General features: G+C 36.5%; 1 protein-coding gene across 1 annotated transcript in view; it reads right to left on the bottom strand.

The window, feature by feature from the left end:
* Positions 1-23,360, bottom strand: part of arhgef10la (Rho guanine nucleotide exchange factor (GEF) 10-like a) — a 159,487-nt gene that overhangs the window by 123,093 nt on the left and 13,034 nt on the right. The window contains exons 4-13 of the mRNA XM_060858048.1: positions 22,107-22,183; positions 18,856-18,939; positions 18,470-18,597; positions 15,801-15,884; positions 11,453-11,561; positions 9,862-9,965; positions 8,984-9,061; positions 6,985-7,164; positions 4,292-4,408; positions 1,766-1,858 (exon numbers count right to left, since the gene is read on the bottom strand). Coding sequence (XP_060714031.1) covers positions 1,766-1,858; positions 4,292-4,408; positions 6,985-7,164; positions 8,984-9,061; positions 9,862-9,965; positions 11,453-11,561; positions 15,801-15,884; positions 18,470-18,597; positions 18,856-18,939; positions 22,107-22,183 — 1,054 coding nt within the window. The remainder of the gene's footprint in view (positions 1-1,765; positions 1,859-4,291; positions 4,409-6,984; positions 7,165-8,983; positions 9,062-9,861; positions 9,966-11,452; positions 11,562-15,800; positions 15,885-18,469; positions 18,598-18,855; positions 18,940-22,106; positions 22,184-23,360) is intronic.

Below are 23,360 nucleotides of genomic sequence, written 5' to 3'. Positions count from 1 at the left end.
CTTTCAAATATTCATGGCTAATCGATGCCTACTGAGGTATGAAATGAAGTTCCATGGCTCGAGAACACAACCACCCCACCCCCACACACGCACACACACACACACACATACAAAAACTAATGCACAGGCTCGGATCCCAGCTCCCGAAAGGATGGAAAAAAACTAAAGTGAGTCCGGTGCTGACAGAAAACGCAGCAACACTGACATTTCGCCGTCATCGGAGACCTCACTGCTGAGTAGGTCACTGTGATATTTCTGATGTCGATCCACTTTTCTCGCTGACATTTGGTGTTTGTGGTGTGCATATATATATATATATATATATATATATATATATATATATATATATATATAAACATATATATATATATATATATAAATATATAAATATATATATATATATATATATATATATATATATATATGCAGAGAAAGAGAGAGAGAGAGAGAGAGAGAGAGAGAGAGAGAGAGAGGGAGGGAGAGAGAGAGAGAGACGTGTCTCTGCTAAGGACACTGTGAGATTGCTTATTCATTGTTGATTCATGCAGTTTGTATGGGCCAATTCCTGAGGGATAAAACAAGGCAGAGAGAGATGAAGAGGCCGAGAGAGAGGAGTATAAAGCTGAGAAAGACTCCGACTCGGGTTCATTTTACACAAAGGAATCGATTACTGGGAGTTTCTGATCGTTACCTCATAAGCACCCTGAAGTTACTTACCACTGCATTCACACAAACTTGTGAAGGCATTCGTGTTGCCTTCAGCTTGGCTCTTTCTTGAGGGCGTGGCCTTTTTTAAAGCTGTGATATGTGTCAAATGTATATAATCATCATTAAAATGCACAAATTTATATTTATTATCAAGTTCATTCATTCATTCATCTTCTACCGCTTATCCGACCTACCTCGGGTCACGGGGAGCCTGTGCCTATCACAGGCGTCATCGGGCATCAAGGCATCAAGGCAGGATACACCCTGGACGGAGTGCCAACCCATTACAGGGCACACACACACACTCTCATTCACTCACACACTATGGACAATTTTCCAGAGATGCCAATCAACCTACCATGCATGTCTCTTTGGACCAGGGGAGGAAACCGGAGTACCCGGAGGAAACCCCCGAGGCACAGGGAGAAAATGCAAACTCCACACACACAAGGTGGAGGCGGGAATCGAACCCCCAAGGTGTGAGGCGAATGTGCTAACCACTAAGCCACCGTGCCCCCCTATTACCAAGTTTAAAGCAGGTTTATTACCAAGTTTAAAGCTTTATATACATATACATATATATATACATATATATATATATATATGTATATGTATATAAAGTTACTCCACTGACACCAGTAGGATGTTGATAACTGGTAAATGTCACACGAAGAATAGTATTAACTAGCTAACTATCATTTACTAGCATAATTGTGTAGTATATCTTTAAATAAAAAATAAACCATACATTGGTACAGTCACATTTTTTTGCAAAATTTGCACATTGCTGAAAGATTTTTTTTCTAACAAAGTCACTGAACACTCCTATTACTAGTGTTAGAGTTTTAGTTGTCTGACTTAAATAAAGCATTTCTGTAACGTGTCATCAGTTGCTTAGTAACAAACATGACAATTACCTAGTTTATAATTTTACTGAAAGAAAAAATTTAATTTAAAAATTAAGGTATTTTTCATTTTTAAATCTGCCATAAGATGCAGGTCCAATGAGGATGATGATGAGCGAAAAGATTTGATTAATTATTTTACACCCACTGACCTGTAAGAGGAGGATGAACTGAGGGAAACGCTGGATGGGCTTCACCATCAGACCGTATAGAGTGATCCGGTCAGCACTAGACGACTGCTTTTTCTACACACACACACACACGCAGACACAAACAGAATAGATATAGATTATATAGGTTATTATAGAATAAGAATAGATTTTATAGGTTTGTTTTTTTCTTTGTTTTTGTTTTTTTCAACATCTCTATTTTGTGTTAAAATGCTGTTAAAATAACCTTCCACAAATTTAACACCTGCCTTTCATTTGCTATTTGCACCTTTAGTAAATCACAAGGGTGACATTTCTTTCAATCTGCACTGAATCCACTGTGTACTTTACACTTTTAGTTGGAAACACGATCAAACATGCGGGATAAGTAAATCCACGCTTGTATAAGACAGTAATCTCTTTCACCTCTCGCTGTCTGTTACTAGCTCATTCAAGCTCGGAAAGTTTTTCCTTGGTGTGTTTTATTAAGTTTGCACAAGTAAACAGACAAAACAAATAGAGAGAAATATGAGAGGTTCGCATTTCTCAAAAACAGCCGAGTCATCTCCACAAGGACCGCAGAGATTGTGGCAGTTCAGCAGGATAAGAGAATGTTAAAGTTTGCTTTTTTGCCATTTTTTTTACTTTCACTACAGTCCAGTTTGTGTCTTGAGTTCTGAATCATTTTTATTTGTAATAAGATGGTGGTTTCAGAAGCACAAAGGTGCTGGAGATGTGACTACATTTCTACTTGTATATTTGTCATTTCTAATTTATGGACTGGGGACAGCTGAATAAATATGAATATATAGTATCTGTATATGCATTTAACCTGCATATACAGTTCTGTATATATATATAAGTTCTGTATATATAAGTTCTGTATATGCATTTAAAAAAAAGTTGACTATAAATCTATAAAAAAATATTTTTATTATATTTATTTATTTTGTATTTATTATATGTATACATATCCTATATTATTATATATTATTATTTCAATAATATTAGCAATTGACAAGTGTATGTTTTAAAAGTGTATGATTTTCATAAAAATGTATAATGATTATTAACAAAATAATAATAATAATAATAATAATAATAATAATAATAATAATAATAATAATAATAATAATACATTTGTACATTTGTCATGTATACTTTTTTAATTTTATTATATTTTTTATAACATTATTATTATTATTATTATTATTATTATTATTATTATTATTATTATTATTATTACATATGTATTATATTCAGGATAGTGTCATCCATCTGCCTTCTCTTTTAAATCAATCCCTAATTCCGGTGCACATAGGGGCTGTTTGCTCTGCTCTGTTTTTTATTACCGGTGCTAGTCAGCATGATGTTCTGCAGCAAATGTTTCTTTGTTTGGTGCAGCGGGTGTGTGGAGCGTGTGAGGCACGGCAGAGCAGGCTATCAGTGCTAGATTAAATACTTAGTCTACCTGGTGAAGTCTGTAGCTCATTTCAGAAAGGGAATTTAGCACACATCAGTGTAGACTTCCCCAAGCTTATACAATTGATTAAATCGCTGTGTCAATGTTGACTTTGTGCTTCTTAGGGAAATATTCCCAGAATGTACCCAGAAATGTTGGACCAAAATATTATTGGAAATCAACTTTCCGTGCATGATTCTGTTGATAAATTGGTGATTTATGACATAACATACAAGTCTGTTCAGGGTCATAGTAGAAATGCAAAACTTTGCAAAAGATTTGTTTCAGATATATTATACTTAACAATAAAACAATCTATATAAACAAAAAAAAAAAAAACATTTTTCTAATTGCATTAGTAATTGTGGCCTAAATCATTCATTTGGCATTTTAACATTCAAAATGAAGCCTTATTAACTATCTGGTACAATAATATAACATTTTGTATGAAGTTTTTGTTGACAAGATGCATTTTGCTAGTGTTAGTATATGTGCATGGAGGTATTCAGGAAATATTAATTTAAATTCACAAATTTACTAAACAAATGAACAAATAAATAAAAAAGCATTTGCTTACAATCTCTGATGGGGCAAAAAGATTGTATCCTTCATCAGTATCACAATATTATTAAAAATAGAGAAAAATCGAACTTCTTCAAGCATGTTCCAAGCATGAGATATTAATAAAGATTATTGTAGATAGATATTTTAGATTATTAACCAAAATTGGATTCTGTATTTGGATCTATTTCCTTCTGAAACAGGATGTTAGTGAGGGAGACACTGTGAGACCTCAAACCACTGCATGACTGTTTTTTTTTTTTACCTCTTCCCTGATTCCACAAAGAATTAATTAAGCTACCACGGGGTCAAAGGAAAAAGCCGTGCACAGTGTCAGCCATGACACAGCACCACTGGAGCAGAGAGGGCCCAAAAGTGGCAGCTTGGCAATGCTGGGGCTTGGACCCTAAAAAAGCCTTAACCACCCAAATATGCTAGATGTACAATAGCTGCAGATGTAAATTGCTTTCCAATAGTGGCTTCCCCAACACAGCACATCAACTCACCTTGAGGAACTCCAAGAAGGCGGGTTTGGATAAGCAAGCTTTCTTGATGAGGGCCATGGCATTGGTGAAGTTATTGACATAATCACTGTATACATCCAGCACCATGGACTTGGAGAACTGAAGATATAGAGAATAAAAAAATCAGTAACCGAGAAACGCACAAACATACAGTAGTGTATATTAATCACAACTCTTTGATTTAATCAAATCTACCTGTGTGTACAGTTCATGGTGGCTAAACTATGGCGATTAATTTGGCTGCAATTTTCCAGGTTTTTTGACTTGGCGAATGAAAACTGCCAGAAACTTGGCATTTTTCTCAGAGCCTTGTGTGATTGCAGGGCTGCGTGAGAGGGAAATGAATGGTAATTTTCCTGCGGTACTTATAGAGCTGATCTGTTTGCCACCTCTGCAATCCAAACACCCTTCACAATCCATTACGGCTGGTCGTATTGAGCGCTAGCAAAAAAAATAAATAAATAACAAAAAACGACCGTCCGTACATTCTGCTTTGTTTGAACCCAACCGGTGGTTCGGATAAGTGGCAGTGCGTGCAGGAAAAAAATTAACAACCATGTATACATCGGAGATGATGGCATCTAACGTATATAGTTGGGTTTTTTTTGTATTTGTGCAAATTTGTGTATTGTATCAGTGAGATCTTGTTACATAACTTTAGCTTGTGGAAAAAAGAAAAATCTCCATTAGCATTTCATGCTTAGGGGATTGTGTGTAAATCCCAACAACATCAATAAGGCCAAGTGGGCTCTTTTAACTGGTGAATAATGAGCAGGCCCTGAAGATGCTCTCTGCATGGAGGGTCATAGCTGTACACTCATTCATTAGGCCATTATCCTTCCTGCAGTGTCATGCTGCTAACGCGTCTCTCATCACCCCGTGATAAAGAACACCATCTTTTCTCGGCGTAATTGCTTCATCATTTGAAGCGGGTCAGCATGATACAGTATAGCGATATAACCTGCTCACTAATGCTTTGCTCTTCGTTAAAGCTTTTCTTGCTATTCTCTCTATTCTCCAGACAGTTTCACCCCAAAAAAAATTATTCAATTGAGGTGAATATTTCATATGAAAGCGAGAGTATTCATTTACGTAAATGGATGTGCTTGGCTGGAACAGAGGATCTCCTACGGAAGCCACAAAGGTTCATGTTCGGGGAATCAGAGCTGCTGAACTATGGTCAGTTTATTTTTCTTTCATGTTGTAGAATTGATTTACTCTAAAATAACTTCACCACTTTAATCAGACTTCTCTATGGTATATGATGACCTCTAACCTTGAGGTTAAATTCGGCCAATTTCCAAAAGTTTGATCCTTTTCCATTATGAGTGGCTTTTTCATCAGTGTTTCTTTGAATTCGTTCTGCATGAGTGGCCTAAGATTTAGGCGAACGTGAAATGAAGCGGTCTGATCCGAACCTTTTGTGTGTAGGAGAATGGAGTTTGTTATAAAATACTGCTTCGGGGTTGTGGGTTCGAAACTCAGGTTACTGCGTGTGCAGAGTTTTGTGGATTTCTTCTGGGTTCTCTGGCTTTCTTTGATGGACATTCATTCAATGGACGTTATAACAAACACCTTTAGAGAAATTTATAAATCCAGGATGTAATGATGTAATGACATTTTACTTTTAAATGTATTCCTAATGAACAAGCCAGAAGCGGCTGTGTTGTCCCTTCGATAAGGTCATTTGTGTAAGCAGGAAATTTGTTCTAGCTTTAAAATGATGTCTGTCTTGTTGAACTTATACATTTTTACTGATGGAAACTGTTCGTTGCCAAATCTTCATGGTTTCCAAGTGATACTATCCACTGCAATCCTATGTATCTTCAGGCTGATCATGTGGAGCATCATCTGCAGCCTCAAAGTGATAAGACTTCAACCAGGTCAAAGTGTTGAAACTACAAACGGATCAAAGTGTTGAGACTACAAACAGATCAAAGTGTTAAGACTCCAACCAGGTCAAAATGTTGAGACTACAACCAGATCAAAGTGTTAAGACTACAACCAGATCAAAGTGTTAAGACTCCAACCAGATCAAAGTGTTAAGACTCCAACCAGGTCAAAATGTTGAGACTACAACCAGATCAAAGTGTTAAGACTACAACCAGATCAAAGTGTTAAGACTCCAACCAGGTCAAAATGTTTAGACTACAACCAGATGAAAGTGTTGAGACTACAACCGGACTACAACCGGATCAAAGTGTTGAGACTACAACCAGATCAAAGTGTTAAGACTCCAACCAGGTCAAAGTGTTGAGACTACAACCGGATCGAAGTGTTGAGACTACAACCGGATCGAAATGTTGAGACTACAACCGGATCGAAGTGTTGAGACTACAACCGGATCAAAGTGTTAAGACTCCAACCAGGTCAAAGTGTTGAGACTACAACCGGATCGAAGTGTTGAGACTACAACCGGATCGAAGTGTTGAGACTACAACCGGATCGAAGTGTTGAGACTACAACCAGGTCAAAGTGTTGAGACTACAACCGGATCGAAGTGTTAAGACTACAACCGGATCAAATTGATGAAACTTGGTTTGTTGACAATCAAAGAATTATAATATGAGTTGATTTGATTCAAAGTTTAGGTTATGTTAAGGGTTAAAGCACCAGCTACACTTAACCACCATGTGAAAAAAAAGATGAATAAACTCATTAAATGTGTCTCTCACCGAAGCAACGAAGAGGTCACCAATCTTCTCGCTAGCATCCCACTCTCCCACACGGGAAGCCAAAGCAATCTGGAACATGCAGTGGCACTGAGTGATCTCCCGCACACGGTAGAAAATGGGCCTGATCTTCCTCGGGCTCAGGATGCGAGGTTCAGCCTCCAACAATGGCTTTTGATACTCCTGGTAAATAATGCGGATTTTTTTTTTTTTTTATTTCTTCATTTATTTTTCAATTAGCTGTCACTTTAAGATGCGATATAACCAAAGTGGCTCGTTTTAACTTGAAAGTAAAGAAGGAATGAAAAGAAAAGTGGGATGCATTGGAATTAAAAGGAGGATTTAATTTCATTCATGATGATTAATTAAAAATACAGGATGAAATCGTTCTTTTAAAAAATGACTCGAATTTGATTCGGGGATGAATCAAATAGCCCTCATCAAAGCTCTGATAAGTTCTGTGATCCTTTAATTAATTTTCTTAGCACTATTAACTTTCTTTTATTTAAAAATGCATTCATGAAAGTTAGGCAAGCTTGTATTTTTATGTCGTGGTCACACTGTTCTCAATATGACCTGCATAATTAGCACTGTGATCAAAATCAATAGGAAATATTTGCCTGTTTTTAGTTACGACTTTGGTGGAACTCCGTACACACACACACACACACACACACACACAGAAAAACAGAAATGTGGTTATGAATAAACAGTGAGTTCTAGTCATTAAATGCTAAGTAACTACTTTGTAGTTGGACTGTGGAAACAATAGATTTTTCATAACTGCTTTCTTTCCTCCCCCACGTTCTCTGCTGCTAATGAATTATCGACAGGGACAAATTAAGGCTGAGGATGAGCCAAAGAGTCTCTGCTTCTCGAACAAGACCTACAGCGGCAACTCTAGAACTCTTTTTTTTTTTTTGGTTAACCCTCACCGATTATTGGACCGTCTAGTCGATGTAGCTTTATCGCCAAACGCACTTGTTGAGCACATTATCCCGACGATGTGAGACATTCTAATGCGAACTCGCAAAGCAAAAGACTATAGACAGAGCTTTCATTCCACAACAAAGGTGGGAAATTGCATGGATCCAGATGGACTAGATTTCATATACGACCCATTTGTCATTGATCCGTGATTCAATTTAGACCGGTGCCTCTGCCTGGGAAGGGAAATGATAATAAATGCTTTTGCCTGCACCTGCTGAGATGGTAGATACATGTAACTCGACTCTGAGACTGCAGATTGGATTTCGGTTAAAAGGATGCGCAACTCTGTATGAATCTGGTTACAAAACACATTAAAACTCCGGCTTCATTTCAGGCTTGGACATCTAAATCGTTTGGAGATTTTCCAGGCATTATATCTCAAGTACAGTCAGAGAACATGGAGAATCTTTTAAAATAAGCGCAACAGAAGAAGCATATAGAAGGAATAAAGCATGATGTTACAGAAAAATAATCAGTGATGGTTTGGTGTCATTGTTACTGATCAGGCTGAAATACTGGTTTCCTAGAACAGCAGGTCCTTAAGAGTTTATTACTTTTTTATTTTTACCTATTTTTATCAGATTAGATTCGATACATAATTTTGCTCTAAAACATGATAACACGAAGATATAAATATAATTATTAGAAACATATATACCTAGTTATGATAAAAAAAAAAAATAAATTTTTAGAATTACTGCTTAAAGTCTAAGAATAAAGAAAAAGCATTTCTGTAATCTGTCTAATGTACATTTCTAGAGCTTTTGGGAATTAATTCTAAACCTCTGAGATTTTTTTTACAATTTATTTATTTATTTGTTTGTTTATTTACCAACCAACACTAACGGCACTAAGTTTAAGTCTTCTCAAATCAACACCAAATATTTTAAATGTACTTTGTAAAACATTTTAATTATACAGTGCACGACTAATACAACATTCCAGATGGATATCGATCCTTTTTTATTTAAAAAATGCAAAAAAAAATTCAAAAAACACTTGAAAAACTTACTTGAAGGATTCGTTTAAGAGATTCCAGGTAATTCCTTTCGCTTTGCACAATAGAGCCCAAAATATGACGCCGAACAATCTGAAGAAAGAAAATAATAAATAGTGAAAGTTTATTTTACAATTTACGTAACTAATTTTTCAGTTGACAAAGAAAGGTGTTGCGTAGACCTGTGAATGCTCCCTTTTTTAATTCTTTTTAATAGTGCTTAATTCTGCTTAAATCTAAGCAACTGTCAAGTACAAGTCCAATTACTAAAAACTTTGGATAAAATTCTTAAAGCCGAGCAGTTATTACACTTTCATATATTTTTTTATACCACATTTACAAATTCTCTTGTGAACTGTCCAGACCCCTGCAGGATTTATGCAGAATCTCTGACATATTACCACGTTGCCGGCATTCGTTTAATTAGGCGCATGCAAAAAAAAAAATAATAATTTGAATTTAGTCGCAAAAACAGTGTTAATGCTCCAAATCTGTTTGAAAATAAATATATATTTTATTATTTTGCAGCATGATATGCAAATTTGAAGAGATTTTTTTGTAAAATGATTGTCAGGTTTCTTGTAAACATTCATTCTTTAACTACTTGAGCCAATCGTGCAAGTTATCTGCCTACATTCATGCGTTACACCAAGAATTATTATTAATTATTCATTATTTCTTGTCAAACATGCAGCCATCTAGACTATATACGTATATCGAGACCAATGACCAAGTCCCAGAATAAGTCTTAGACAATTCCAAGTCAATTCAGGAGACGTCTTGAGACCGAGTGCTACTGCACTAATAGGATTGTGAAGACAGTAACATTTAAAATGATTCTTTCTCTTTGAATTACTTCAAACACACACACACACACACACACACACACAGACCTGGTGACTGCTGAGTCCATTTGGCATTGGGCCCAGCTGTGCAAGAGGATGCTTGGCCTCAGAAACGATCACATCCAGATAGCCAGCATCATCTTCAGCTTCATCTGTAGCAACACATAAGAGAGCAGGTGTTACAGTTAGAGAGTTTGGTCACTTCACACAATTAATGACCTGATGTATGCACAGCCATTTCCTGGAGGTCATCTCTCTGATCTTCTCCGATTTATTCCGGTGTCAAACATATTACTGATTCTTCTTTTATTTTACTGATCTTTATTTTGTTGCTATGACCAGATCAGAGAAGAATCGGATACCCTTTTTTTTTTTCAGTCTCGGTTCCTTTCAAGGTTGCTTGCAAATGTACTCAGGATGTGTTTCCTTGCCGCCGTTACCTTCAATTAGCTCGTTAGTGGTCTAGACTCTGGTTTCTGCTCTGAAAGTCATTCTGTTGCTTTTGGAGTCCTGTTGTGCTTAAAATAAACTGAGAGATTTAAGAAAAAGCTTTAACAGTGCTGCGAATCTGAAGGAGAACACCAGTGAGCTGTTCTAAGCCACATCCAAACACACTTTTATTACAAAGAAGACTGAGAAAAAAAAGAAAAAAAAAACTGAGACAGACACGAAATCCTTCAGATTCTAGAACAGGGTTTGGTAAGCATCCTGGTTAATGACTGGAATAGTAATGTTGTCAGGAAGAATCAAATGTTTAATGTTTTATTTGAGGCACGTTGCTGCAACAGATCAACAACTGAGATGAGAATTAGGACCGTTCTCTCCTGATTTAATGTTAAGACTTTCCATTCTCATTCTCCATTTTTAATTCGTTCATCTTCAGAAAGAGCTTCACCCAGGTCAGGGTTGGATTTGATCCACAGCCTATAAGTAAGATGGGATTACATCCTGCATCGGATGGCAGTCCATTGCAAGGCACCATTTAGGAGCAACCTCTGGTACATTTTAGGGATGTAGACAGAAACCACACACAGTATCAGATGATCATTTCTTTACAAATTTCTACAGACACTATTATCTCATGATGCAAAATTCCCCTTCGACCAGTTACATGCAAAACTGAAGCCCCATCATCAGTTCTGTCCATTAAAGAAACAAATAACATATCAAATCCCCTTCCCTTAATCTACAATCCTTTATTATTGAGCTAAGTATTATTATATGTTTAAATAATCAACAGATAAGCAACTTTTTTTTTGTTTGTTTGTTGTTAATCGCGGCACATACAGTAGCAAACTACTATCTCTGTAGTCGGCGTAGTGCGAGTGAACGCCTTTGTAAATGTATACCCAAAGCTGTGTGACGTACATGATTTACAATGGCATGGAAATCCATTTCCCCTTGAAATATCCTACAGGCGATCCAAAGAGATTTCTGCTGTGGTGATGTGCTTGAATTTCACTCATATTCGTTCTGATGAAAATGTAGAAGATGAAAAGAAAACGTCTCTAATCCCACCACAGAGGATTTGCACGAACAGTCCGGACTGGTTGAGTCGTTGCTCAAGATTTTACTAGATGAAAACTCCTGGTTTGTCGTCAAAATATATCATTTGAAATGAAACTAGTGTTAGAGTTACCTGAGTGGTCCTTCTTCTGGAGAAAGGAAACTTTCCTCATGACAGCCATCTTGGTCTTCTCCAGGCCATCTTTAGTCCCACTGCGTGCTGCTCTCATGAGCTGGTGCATCTGAAGGGGAGAAAGAAAACATGGCATGATGTTGACCGAGACAGCATGATATTACACTTTGATTTCACCCACCTTCCAGCCACCAATACAGTAAGTATCCAGAGCACCCAAAATCCCTGATGTTTAAGTTTGGAAAAAAAACCCAGAACATTCAATGAGAAGTAAAGGTACTGTAATGAGCTTCAAGCGGACAGAAAGTAATAATTATAGTACAGTACAGCACATTACTGTGGCAGGAGCAGAGCTGAGAAAGAGTGAAGAAACAAAAAATTAGCAAAAGTAGCACTTGAGCCCATCATTCAATGATTATAGCAACATAAAAGAAAACACTGCAGCGCAAAAAAAAAAAAAAGATTTGTGGTAACGTCTGAAAGAACCGTAAAAGCTTCAGCAGGTGTTTGTCTCTTTTAGTGTATTAGCCATCCAGATTATGCCGTGCAGAATGATAACAACAGCATTTGTCAGTGCAGAGGTGAATATATATATATATATATATGTATATATATATATATATATATATATATATATATATATATATATATATATATATATATATATATATATATATACATACATAATGATGGACTATAAACTGAACTTAATAGAGACACAGACAGCAACTGAAGACTGAGGCAGAGCAGGAGAAAGTATTCATTTTTCTCGGGTCTGTAATTTGGTAATTATTAACTGAATCTAAAACTCTTTTCAGGGAAAAAGAATGAAAAAAACAGGAAAATTATAAAGTCACATAAACTACATAATGCAATACAGAATATAGGAGAGGACACAAATGACAAGGCACTTAGAAAGGACTTACAAAAGGATGCACAATAAAAGTCTCGGCTTGGCTACAGTACGCGCAGATAATTATCATGTGTTTGCACAGAATTTCTATAGACGCATAAGGTTCCTTCTCTTTTTGAGGAAAAATGGGCATACACGCTTGACTTAGTTTTAATTACTGATTTACATATGAATTTTAAAAGACAAAAGACAACTCGTGCCAAAAACATACACAAATGAAGTCTCGGCTTGGCTTTACGTAAAATAATAACATAGCATTTGTACTTATTTGAATAAGTGTAGGTGTATACGGTTTGCTCAAAAAATAATGAGTGATTGAAAACTGAACTATCGATTAACACATGAATTTTAATGCCAGTACAGTACATGGCTAAAAGGTATCCATAAAGATCATGGATTGTAAATATGCAACTATTTATAACAGGATTTAGACAGAATTTATGCAGCTGTATAATTTTCTTTTTCAGACAAAATAAGGACATCATTGAATGGCGTGTTTAAATCCCTGATTTAGGTACAAATTTTAAAGACAGTACATTTCTAAAGATACACACAATAAGAGTCAAACTCGGCAGTACACGTCTATGTGTACAGCATTCATACAGAAATAATCTTGTACAATTAATATTGTAGGCGTAGATGGTTGGCATAGTTGAATGTCTGATTTACATATGAATTTAAATAGATGCACAACCAAAGTTTCGCTGTATGCAAATAATTGTATATATATATATATAAATATATATATATATATATATATATATATATATATATATATATATATATGTAGAATTCGGGCCGATGAATTATGGGTCTTTTCTTTTTCAGACGAAAAAAGTGTGAAAGTGAAAGACACTTGATTTACATCAGAATTTCAAAGACGAGATATGTCTAAAAACAAAGCTTGGCTGTTAAATATGCATCTCTTTATATAGTATATGTACTGAATTCACATAGAGGTTAAATAAATTTTTAACAAAAATATACACACACAAAAATGAACAATACGATTCTTGGATCTTGGACTGAATTATGGATAATAATACGAACTGAAATATAAAGATATGGCCAAAAAGATGCACAGGAACAGTTTTGCATAGAACATATGAACTATCTACTGTAACAATCTAACCATATAATGTGTTTGTGCATGTAGTTAATAGCAACCACAACCTGGTTGCATAAGTTTGCACACCCTTGTATAAGACAGAATGTGGCTGTGTTCAGAGTTCAACGTTAATTATCATACAGCTGTCTTCAGTAAAAATATTCTGACTGTCTGATATCTTTCTGTAGCATTTTCTTCACATCTGCTAAGAGCTCACACAGCATGCACAATATCTCACTTCTTGAAACTTATCGATTAGGAAAGGGGTATAAAAGATTTTCCAAAACATTACATGTACCATGGAATCCCTTAAAGCCCATCATCAGCCTTAAAGATAGAGAAAACTGAATACACCACTGTCCAAAATCTATAAAAGGACAAGACAAAAACATACCAAGGAGGCTGTCAAGACACCTACGGCAACATAAAAAGGATCAGCAGGAATATCTGTGATAACTTGCCGTATGGCTTGCTCTCTGCATGTGAGAACAATACTTCTTATTCTTCAAATGTCTTTGTGCTATGGTGTAGGACAGCTAGAAAGAAGCCCTTTCTCAAGCAAGGGATTTACATTTACATTTACTGCAGTCGCCAGACATTCTTATCCAGAGGGACTTGCATTTAATCTTACTTTTATACACCAGAGCAATTGAGGGTTATGGGCTTTGCAGTCACAGCTTGGTGGACCTGGGATTTGAACTCACAACCTACCAATCGGTAACCCAATGCCTTAACCACTAGGGCTACCAGATCCCCCATATCACAAGCTGTTTTAAGATTAGATGAGGCATACCACTGTTCTGAGCTGCACTATGGATGAGAAACATGGGAAGCTAGCATTGAGTCTACATATTTGCTTAGACAACCTCTGTTTCTGATTATATTTTCTTTCTGATTTGTGTTATATTTTATTTTCTGATATTCTTTGATATGTATACTTTATATATAGTTATATTTCTTCTTATATTGTGTTCACCATATCTTGCCTTATCTTTATCCCTTTATTATGTTCTTTTCTCTACTATTGGCTTATTTAGAACAGTATGATTGTGTAAGTGACAAATAAAACTGGAATTTGAATTCGAGGCCAAAACCAAAACCAACTTTTTGGTGCACATCAGTAAAATAGGAACATACCCACGGTGCTGCACGGTGGTGGTAGCATCGGGCTTTAGAGCTGCCAGAACTGAGAGTTTTATCAGGGTGTAGGGAATGTCGAATAATTAAAAATAACGATAGATTGTAGTGCGAAAGCTTCATGTGTCTGCGAGTGAGCTGAAGATGAAAAGGAAGTTCACTTTTAAGTACGACAGTGACCAAAATAGATCATACGTCATACAACTAAATCAACTAAGGAATGGCTAATCCAATAGAAGATTTTGGTTTAGTAATAATTGAATAATCAATAATTGACAATCAATAATTATTTCATTGGTTGTCAATGGTAAGTTCAGCTCCAACTCTGTGTGGTGATCCGAATGCGAGCTGTGTGTAGGAGATGACCTAATAATTTGACGGCTCTAGAAAGTTTTTGCAATGGGAAAATTTTAGCAAGTTAAAATGCTGAAAGTCTCAAAATCTAAATCTAATAAGAAATATAGTGTTCAGCGTCAGTTCAGGCAGGCCACATAGTCAAGCTTGGCTATCAGCTGATGTCAATTTTCTAATCCGGCGCGCTATTGGTCCCTTTCAAACAGGGCGCTCTATTTAAATGCTTTTTTTTAGTCTGTCTGCTTGGCTGTTTCCTCTGCATTGCTGCAACCCACCTCCTCCCCTACAGTAGCTCCTCCTTGAAACTTTGTGTTTCACTTAATCAGTGTCATTCTGATGTCACTGATGCAGGCTCTGTTCTAAATGGGGGATTTTGTCTTGCTGCTTTCCCAGTTAAATGGGAGATTGTCCCCCCACGAAGCTGCTGCTGTTCCCTGACTAGCTTTCATGGAGCTCATGAAAAGGATGGGGAATTCAGAACACAGCCATACCGCCAAATGTATGTAAATTTTATAAGCTTGCAAATCAAAAAATTTAAATATGTCAAAGAATTGTCTTTATTTTGACTCAAGTGGTCCTGACTGAAATGCTGTAATGTGTTTCAAAATGTGTTTCGACTATGTATTAGTTTAGCGGTGTGCACACTTAAGCAACCAGGTTCTTAGGACCTTTTTCCTATTTTTCCCTAAAATGTTCTGATTGAAGGTCTCAGTGAAGGTGAAGTGAAGTCAACATGATTTTTCAGTAACAGAAAAGTGTTACTATAGACATTAATCTACATATGAACTTTAAACAAACGAGCACATCATGTTACCAGCTTTGTGTGATTTTTATACCTGAGACTTTCCCCCCAGTTTTGACGTTAGCTCCCTCTTGGTCTTGGCACAATATTCCCGAAGACAACGTACATCAGGGGAGAGCTACAGAGCATTACATCGCATCAGTGGCCACAGAGCAGTGCAGAGGTCAGGGAAGGATATAAAGGAGTAAAACAGAGAGGACAAACAGAGGGACTTCAATGTTAAATGGCAAAAGCACACGCAACAGGGTGAGTAGTGTGAGTAGGATAAGACTCCACCCCTTTATTTCACTAAAACAATATCTACATAATAAACTGTATGCTAACAATGACACAGAGACACGTATGACAGATGTGCCTCATAAACATATTAAAAACGTGTTCAGGTCGTGATGGATTCAGTGAGGATTCGGCGAGTATCAGACAGAGACAAAGCTTGGTTTTTGTTTCCTGTGTTGTTTTACCCACCTAGTTTACTCCAAGTGTTTCCTGTGTTGTTTTACCCACCTAGTTTACTCCAAGTGTTTCCTGTGTTTTTAATAAAACCCCAGGATGCCTGCTATTCCTGATTTGGGTCTGATTTTTGTTCCTAGAGTGATCTATGTTTCTGACAGTAAGTGAAAATGAGCTGACAGACATCCCACAACATTAACTATAATAATAAACGGCTAATAAATACAACACGTCACGGATGTTTAAATAAAGGGTGTAAGTGGAATAAAACAGGTTGGGACATGCCAGTATTTAGGATCCAGGCTGAAAATGGCATTGCAAAAGAATTTAGTTTGATTTAACTTTTGTTGAAACTGTTTATAAGGGGGTCACGGTGGCTTAGTGGTTAGCACGTTCGCCTCACACCTCCAGGGTCGGGGTTCGATTCCCACCTCCGCCTTGTGTGTGTGGAGTTTGCATGTTCTCCCCGTGCCTCGGGGGTTTCCTCCAGGTACTCCGGTTTCCTCCCCCGGTCCAAAGACATGCATGGTAGGTTGATTGGCATCTCTGGAAAATTGTCCGTAGTGTGTGTGATTGCGTGAGTGAATGAGAGTGTGTGTGTGCCCTGCGATGGGTTGGCACTCCGTCCAGGGTGTATCCTGCCTTGATGCCCAATGACGCCTGAGATAGGCACAGGCTCCCCGTGACCCGAGGTAGTTCGGATAAGCGGTAGAAGATGAATGAATGAATGAAACTGTTTATTTTAATTTTTAGATGCGGGACTTCATCAGCAATTATTTAAAGAATTCAGCAGGAATGAATTAGTGTTAAGTCCGTAATGAACTCAGAAATGATGCTGACCCATTAGATCCTCACGAGCTCTTGGTTACACAAGTCCACCTGACTACAAATTGTATTAGAAAGGACATTATTTACATTGACATTATTTCCTGTCCAGTGTCACCCAAATGAGAATGAGGTTCACTTTTGACTCTGGTTCCTCTCAAGGTTTCTTCCTCACATCATCTCAGGTAGTTTTCCCTCACCACCATCGCCTCAGACTTGATCATTAGGGATAAATGTTGGTGAATAATAGTAACTTCATTTAAACTTTAACATTTTTATTCTGTTTCTATACTTATGTAAAGCTGCTTGAGACAATGTGAAGTGTTAAAAACGCTAAACAAATAAATTGAATTTAAAAAAAATAATTAATTGGTTATTGAATGGGGTTTTTGTTTTATTTTATTTTATATTGATCATCTATCACAAGTATAAAGTATTTCATGCATTCATTCATTCATTCATTCATTCATTTCTTTTCTTATACATACGAGTAAATGCATAAAGGAAATTGATATAGAATTTAAATATATATATATATATATATATATATATATATATATATATATATATATATATATATATATATATATATATTAAAATTTGGAGTAAAAGTTAAAGTAAAAGTGGAGTTTTCTTCTTAGTCAAAATACAATGCTGCATACAGAAATTTTGCCTAATTTCTGTATTATGTATTATTATTATTTAACATAATTTTGAAGAAAAAAAAAAAAAAAAAAGTATGGTTCCTTATTAGATTCTTTTGTATTTTTTATATAGTTTGTGTTATTAAATTGTTTAATATCACTCTTTTTGTATCTATAACTGCAAGCATATTTAAAAGCTCTGTTTTTTTATTCTTCTCATTACAAAAGAAAGAAAGCATCACCTTTTCTGGCACATCGCTGCAGACGCCATCAGGGATTTTTTTTCGATTTCAATAAGAATACATCTATATTATATTTGCCTGGCTTTTTAAAACAAGCACGCAATAATGGTAGAGTTAAAGCATAAGTTTTGGAAGGAAGAGAAAAAGTTCTGGATCACTTCGATATTAAAGTGAGTCATGTAATATTTAGTGTGCGAGTGAAAGCGGATTAGTGCTGCTCGGGTGAGACAGAGGTGAGGTGCGGTGATAAGCAATTGGTTTCTTGGGGACTTCTGTCTGGGCAAAGTGTTCTCGATGGCAGCCTGACCTCAGGAACACAGAGAAGCATAAAGTGGATGAAGTGAGTGAAGTAAAAACCACGCCCTGTGACGGGCAGCGAGGGAGGTGCGAGGGAGGGAGCAGGAATGAGAAGGAAGAGCAATTCTAGGCACGTACTGCCCCCTTCTGGATGCAGGCGAGCCATTCTTCAGCATTAGAGGTGTCTAGGATGCTGAAAAAAGCCAGAGTGTAATTTATATGGCAGAAAGATGTCATACACACACCTTGCTCCGGGAGGCTGCTTTCTCAGAGTCTGACTGCTCATCATAGCTCTCGAACTCGCTGGAACTCCAGCCGTTGTTGGGCCCCTGAGGGACTTCCTCTTTCTGTACGTCCTCATAGATCATGTCTCCTGCCACACACACACACACAAGCTACTACAATCAGCACATCCCCACTGGACACAGGTAATGTCTGACTCTGAGACACATATATTCTCTGTGACAAATATAAAGTCAATGCATGAACGCACAGCTGCCATACAGATCATGCTCACACTGCTCTCTCTGTCTCTCTCTCTCTCTCTCTCTCTCTCTCTCTCTCTCTCTCTCTCACACACACACACACACACACTCTCTCACACACACACAAGCTTTGCGTTATTACTGACCTTCTCCTGGAGACATGTCCTCACAAGCCACGTCATCGTAGATCACCTCCGGGCTGCCCGTCTGAATATCATCCACCCGAGAGACTGAGAAAACAACACAGAGAAAATAAGGTGTGTGTAAGTGTGTGTCCACTAACACTACTGAAGTCAGGAGCTCCCAAACTAGGGGTCAAGTGAAAGCTACTGATTTACAAATGAAGCCATGTGGGTAACAATGCTGCCGCCTGTTCCGTGCATTTACTTTATACAGTTTAAAGGACCAGGATGCATTAGCACAGGAGTCGGATAATAAATACGGACAAGGAATAAAGAGGGACAAGTGTCTCCAATCATCTACAGACAATAAATGGCTCACAAAAAAAGACATGAAAGCAATGACAATAATATGCAACTAGCACAAGAATATTTGCAGAAAATTCATTTACAGCATGTACACTTTAAAAATGAAAAATAAAAATAAAAAAATGGAGGGTGGGTGGAGGTCCGGGTAAAGGCAGGAGAAGGAATTCCAGGAAAGCTTTCTAGTTTTCTAATTGTAAAAAATAAAGCAAAATAAAATAATAGCAATAATAATAAGAAATATCAAAAAGAATGAGTGAAATTTGAACAAAATTTGAAAAGAAATGTAAATAAAATAAACATTAGGAAGATTTTCAAGAAAGAATAAAGGAAATAAAAACAAAATTGTAATTAAATTGAAAAAAATTATTCATTTCTTTTTTTATTCGTTTATTTTGTTATTATATTCTCTTTTTTAATAGTCTGTTTTGGGTTACTATTTAATTTTATTTGTTTTTTATATTTGCATTATTATTGTTTCTAAAAATATTATCTTCTTAATTATTTTTTTTTCTAATAATTTTATTTTTTTATTGAATGTGATTTGATTTATGTGGGAAAAAGGACCAAGGTGTATGCTGAGATCACAAATGACTTGTTGACCTTATCCTTTACCCCAGCCGTGTTTCTCTCAGCTTTTCGGACTAACCGTTAGCTTCACTCCCACCGTGTCTTACCCAGTTTAGCTTACTTGGATTCCATTGATTCCCTTTTAAAACCTGATTTGTCTACAATCTTTTCTCCTCTGCGTCACACCTCCAGAGGTCCCGTTTCCAGTTAATCCGAGAGAAAGGTTGCGCTCTGAGTATTGGGAAATGGATTAGCCAGCAAGGCTAACTAAGCTCTTGTTAGAGCCAGAGAGAGAGAAAAACGAAATGGCCAGCGGTTTTCAGCCTGAGGAAAAGCTCAGCTTTGTGGGATGTGTTCGTGACAGAGGGAGTGGAGACATTCAAAGTTCCTTAACCACAATTAGTCTGACTCAGTGATCAGTGATTATCGGCTCAGCGGTGGCCTACGCCTGTCCCACGCATGGTGACTAACCGCCAGAGTGACTCATTTGCATTTTTGTGCATGTTTAAACTACTTAAGTAGGAATTTTACACTTGCTGCATATGTACTTAAACTCTGACTACTCTTGTAGATGGTCCTCTGGTTTTGACAGGGTCAGCTATGATACAGCACCTCTGGAGCAGAGAGGTTTAAGGGCCTTGCTCAAGGGCCCAACAGTAGCAGCTTGGCAGTGCTGGGGCTTGAACCCCGATTCTCTGATCAACAACCCTGAGCCTTAACTACTCAATCCACCACCACCCAACTTCCTGAACTAACCAACCATCTGAATCTTGTCCATTGCTAGTGGTCCATTGTGTCCATGTTGGTCATTGAATGTCTTTGTCATATGAAGTGAAGTCTAAATGAAAGGTTCAACCAAGGCGTTAAATAAGAAAAAGTGTTTGTGTTTCTAGCTCGAAGTCTGGCTCCTGAGGACGACAACTGACTTGTAGCCAGCAGCAATTTAGGGATTTGCTATAAGTCATTGAAGACATTTTTTATATTTCACACATTTACGTATCCCACACGACCTGAGGGAGCTGCAGACACTTTCTTCTTCAACTTCGCATCAGATATCAGACAGAAAGACAAAGACAAGGAGGACAACAGTCACTGATTCGACAGCTGGATCAAGTTAGAGAATCTTAAATACCATCCATAAAATTACCCTAAACCCAAAAAAAAACATATGTTTAAAAAGTTAAATCTTTTTAATCTGATTATATAGATTTAGTCCTGTTAAGTATTTGGTTCAAATTTGCTGTGGGGATTGTTTTCTACTGTGATCAGCATGGAAAATATTCAGCTTGAATAATTCAAGAAGATAACAACTTACTTTAATCCTACATCATGAAGCTACGTTCGCACATACAGTAACTCACATTCGTTTTCAATGAGACTTGTGCAGAATTCCAGTGACATGAGTGACAATGACCGCTAGAGAATAGATGTGAGCATGTCCAGTGATGTGCCGAAGAACTTTATGCTAATACGTAGCGACTTTATGCTAATACGTGTGCACGATTAACGATGGTAGAGACAAAAGCAGAGCTCACGTGATCTGTGACAAACAACACTGCTTCTCCTTTATCTCATATATGCTAATTGACACAGATACACACTTAAAAATTTTAAGCACACACACACACACACACACACACACACACACAGAGCAAATCTCCCTCCAGAATGTTTTCCTAATAGCAGCAAGAAAACTAATTTGTTATATGCTAGTTGTGCCGCCCAGGGGTAAATATCAAGACGATAAATATCAATATGGCAACCAGTAAAGCCTACTGATCACTTTATAGTACAGCGAGTAGTGACTTTCACAACGTGTAAACTGACAATCATTTTACATTTACAGCATTTAGCAGACGGCCTTATCCAGAGCGACTTACATTTTTTATCTAATTTTTATACAACTGAGCGATTGAGGGTTAAGGGCCCTGCTCAGGGGCCCAGCATTGGCAGCTTGGTGGATGTAGGAGTCGAACTCAACACCTTAACCACTAGGCTACCACATCCCTAATCATATCGTATCTGTTATGCTACATGTCATGAAGTGCTCATTTCTTTAAGCAGTATCATCATACTGATAAACCACAAACCTCCATCATGAAGACTTTCCCGTGTTGAAGAACTTAATAAGATCTCCACCGCATTGACAGTTGCAAGATAATGCTGTGCTGTTACAGAAAATGAATCTGACCAAATCCTCCGACCAAAGGGAACAGTGTTTTTCATTTATTGACCTTTGAGTGCATTTCCCTTAAACACTTCTTTCCTGCACTTCATTTAATAATACGTTCAATGGCAAATTCATTTTTTAGAGCTAGAAAAAGAAGTGAGGAGACTCTTACCTCCTGAAGCTATCACACTGACCGCGATCTCTTCAGACTTTAGCGGTTCTGGAGTTAGAGCCAGGTTCTCTGCATCCCTAGAACAGTTGATGGCAAAAAAGGAGCCTTGTGTTATTAAAAATCTCATTGTCCTCGTCTCACAGTCATTAAAAAGCAGTGATCCGATTAAAAATGATGCTAGGGAAATAAGTAGCTAGTTCTTTTGTTGTTTCTTTCAGTTGTAGCTCTATCAGCATATCAAAAAAGATCTACATTCGCATACAGTATAGCATTTCAAATTCAGGTTTTTGCACATGATATCATGCACATGAGTCATTCATGTAAATACCCATTCATATAAGACCCACAAACTGTACACCCTTCACTCATGATATTATAGTTGGTTTGTGAGGAATTTTTGTTGATCTGTTATGAACTGCTGACTCCTAGATTTTTTTAACTTTTCTTTTTTTGCATCTTGTTTTTTTTTTTTTGTTCCTTTTTTTTCTCACATTTTCCTCACTTTAGAACAGACTGTTTTAAAATCAAATGATATTTTTTTAAATCAAATGATACTTTATTTGTAGAAGGAAAAGTTAAGTAATTTGTTAAAAATTATCAACAGGTAGTGAACCAGAACTAAAGCCTAATTAATTAATTAATTAGTTAAAATCTGTTTAAAATAATAATAATGACAATAATAACAATTATTGTTATTATTGTCATTGTTATTATTATTATTATTATTATTATTTATTTTTTAAATAATTATAATAATAATAACGATAATAATTATTATTAATATTATTATCGTTGTTATCATTATTCAAAAAAGATGATAATAATAATAAGAAGAAGAAGAAGAAGAATGACAATAATCACAATTATTATTACTATGATTATTATTAGTAGTAGTAGCTTTATTTTTAAATAATGGTCATAATATCGATAATAATAATAATAATAATAATAATAATTATTATTATTATTATTATTATTATTATTATTATTATTATTGTGTGGAGATGTCGCTTTAAACCGCTGGATATGGCGCCCTCTGGTGGCGGAGAGGGGAGGTGTTTCATGCCGTTTTCGTTGTAGACCCGTTCCTTAAATGTTATATAAATATCTGTATTATACCATTGATTATGTGTTTTTAGAAATGAATGAGTGCATTCTTATAAACCTGAATTCAGTTACAGCTGCATGAAATAAATCAACACCAATCAGAATTGTGGTATATTGTAATTTGGTGATGTTGAAGTCCAACCTCAG

The sequence above is a fragment of the Tachysurus vachellii genome, chromosome 22 (genome assembly GCF_030014155.1).
Source record: "Tachysurus vachellii isolate PV-2020 chromosome 22, HZAU_Pvac_v1, whole genome shotgun sequence".
Taxonomy (NCBI): domain Eukaryota; kingdom Metazoa; phylum Chordata; class Actinopteri; order Siluriformes; family Bagridae; genus Tachysurus; species Tachysurus vachellii.
The sequence above is the reverse complement of the archived record's forward strand: the minus strand, read 5'-3'. Positions and strand labels throughout refer to the sequence as shown.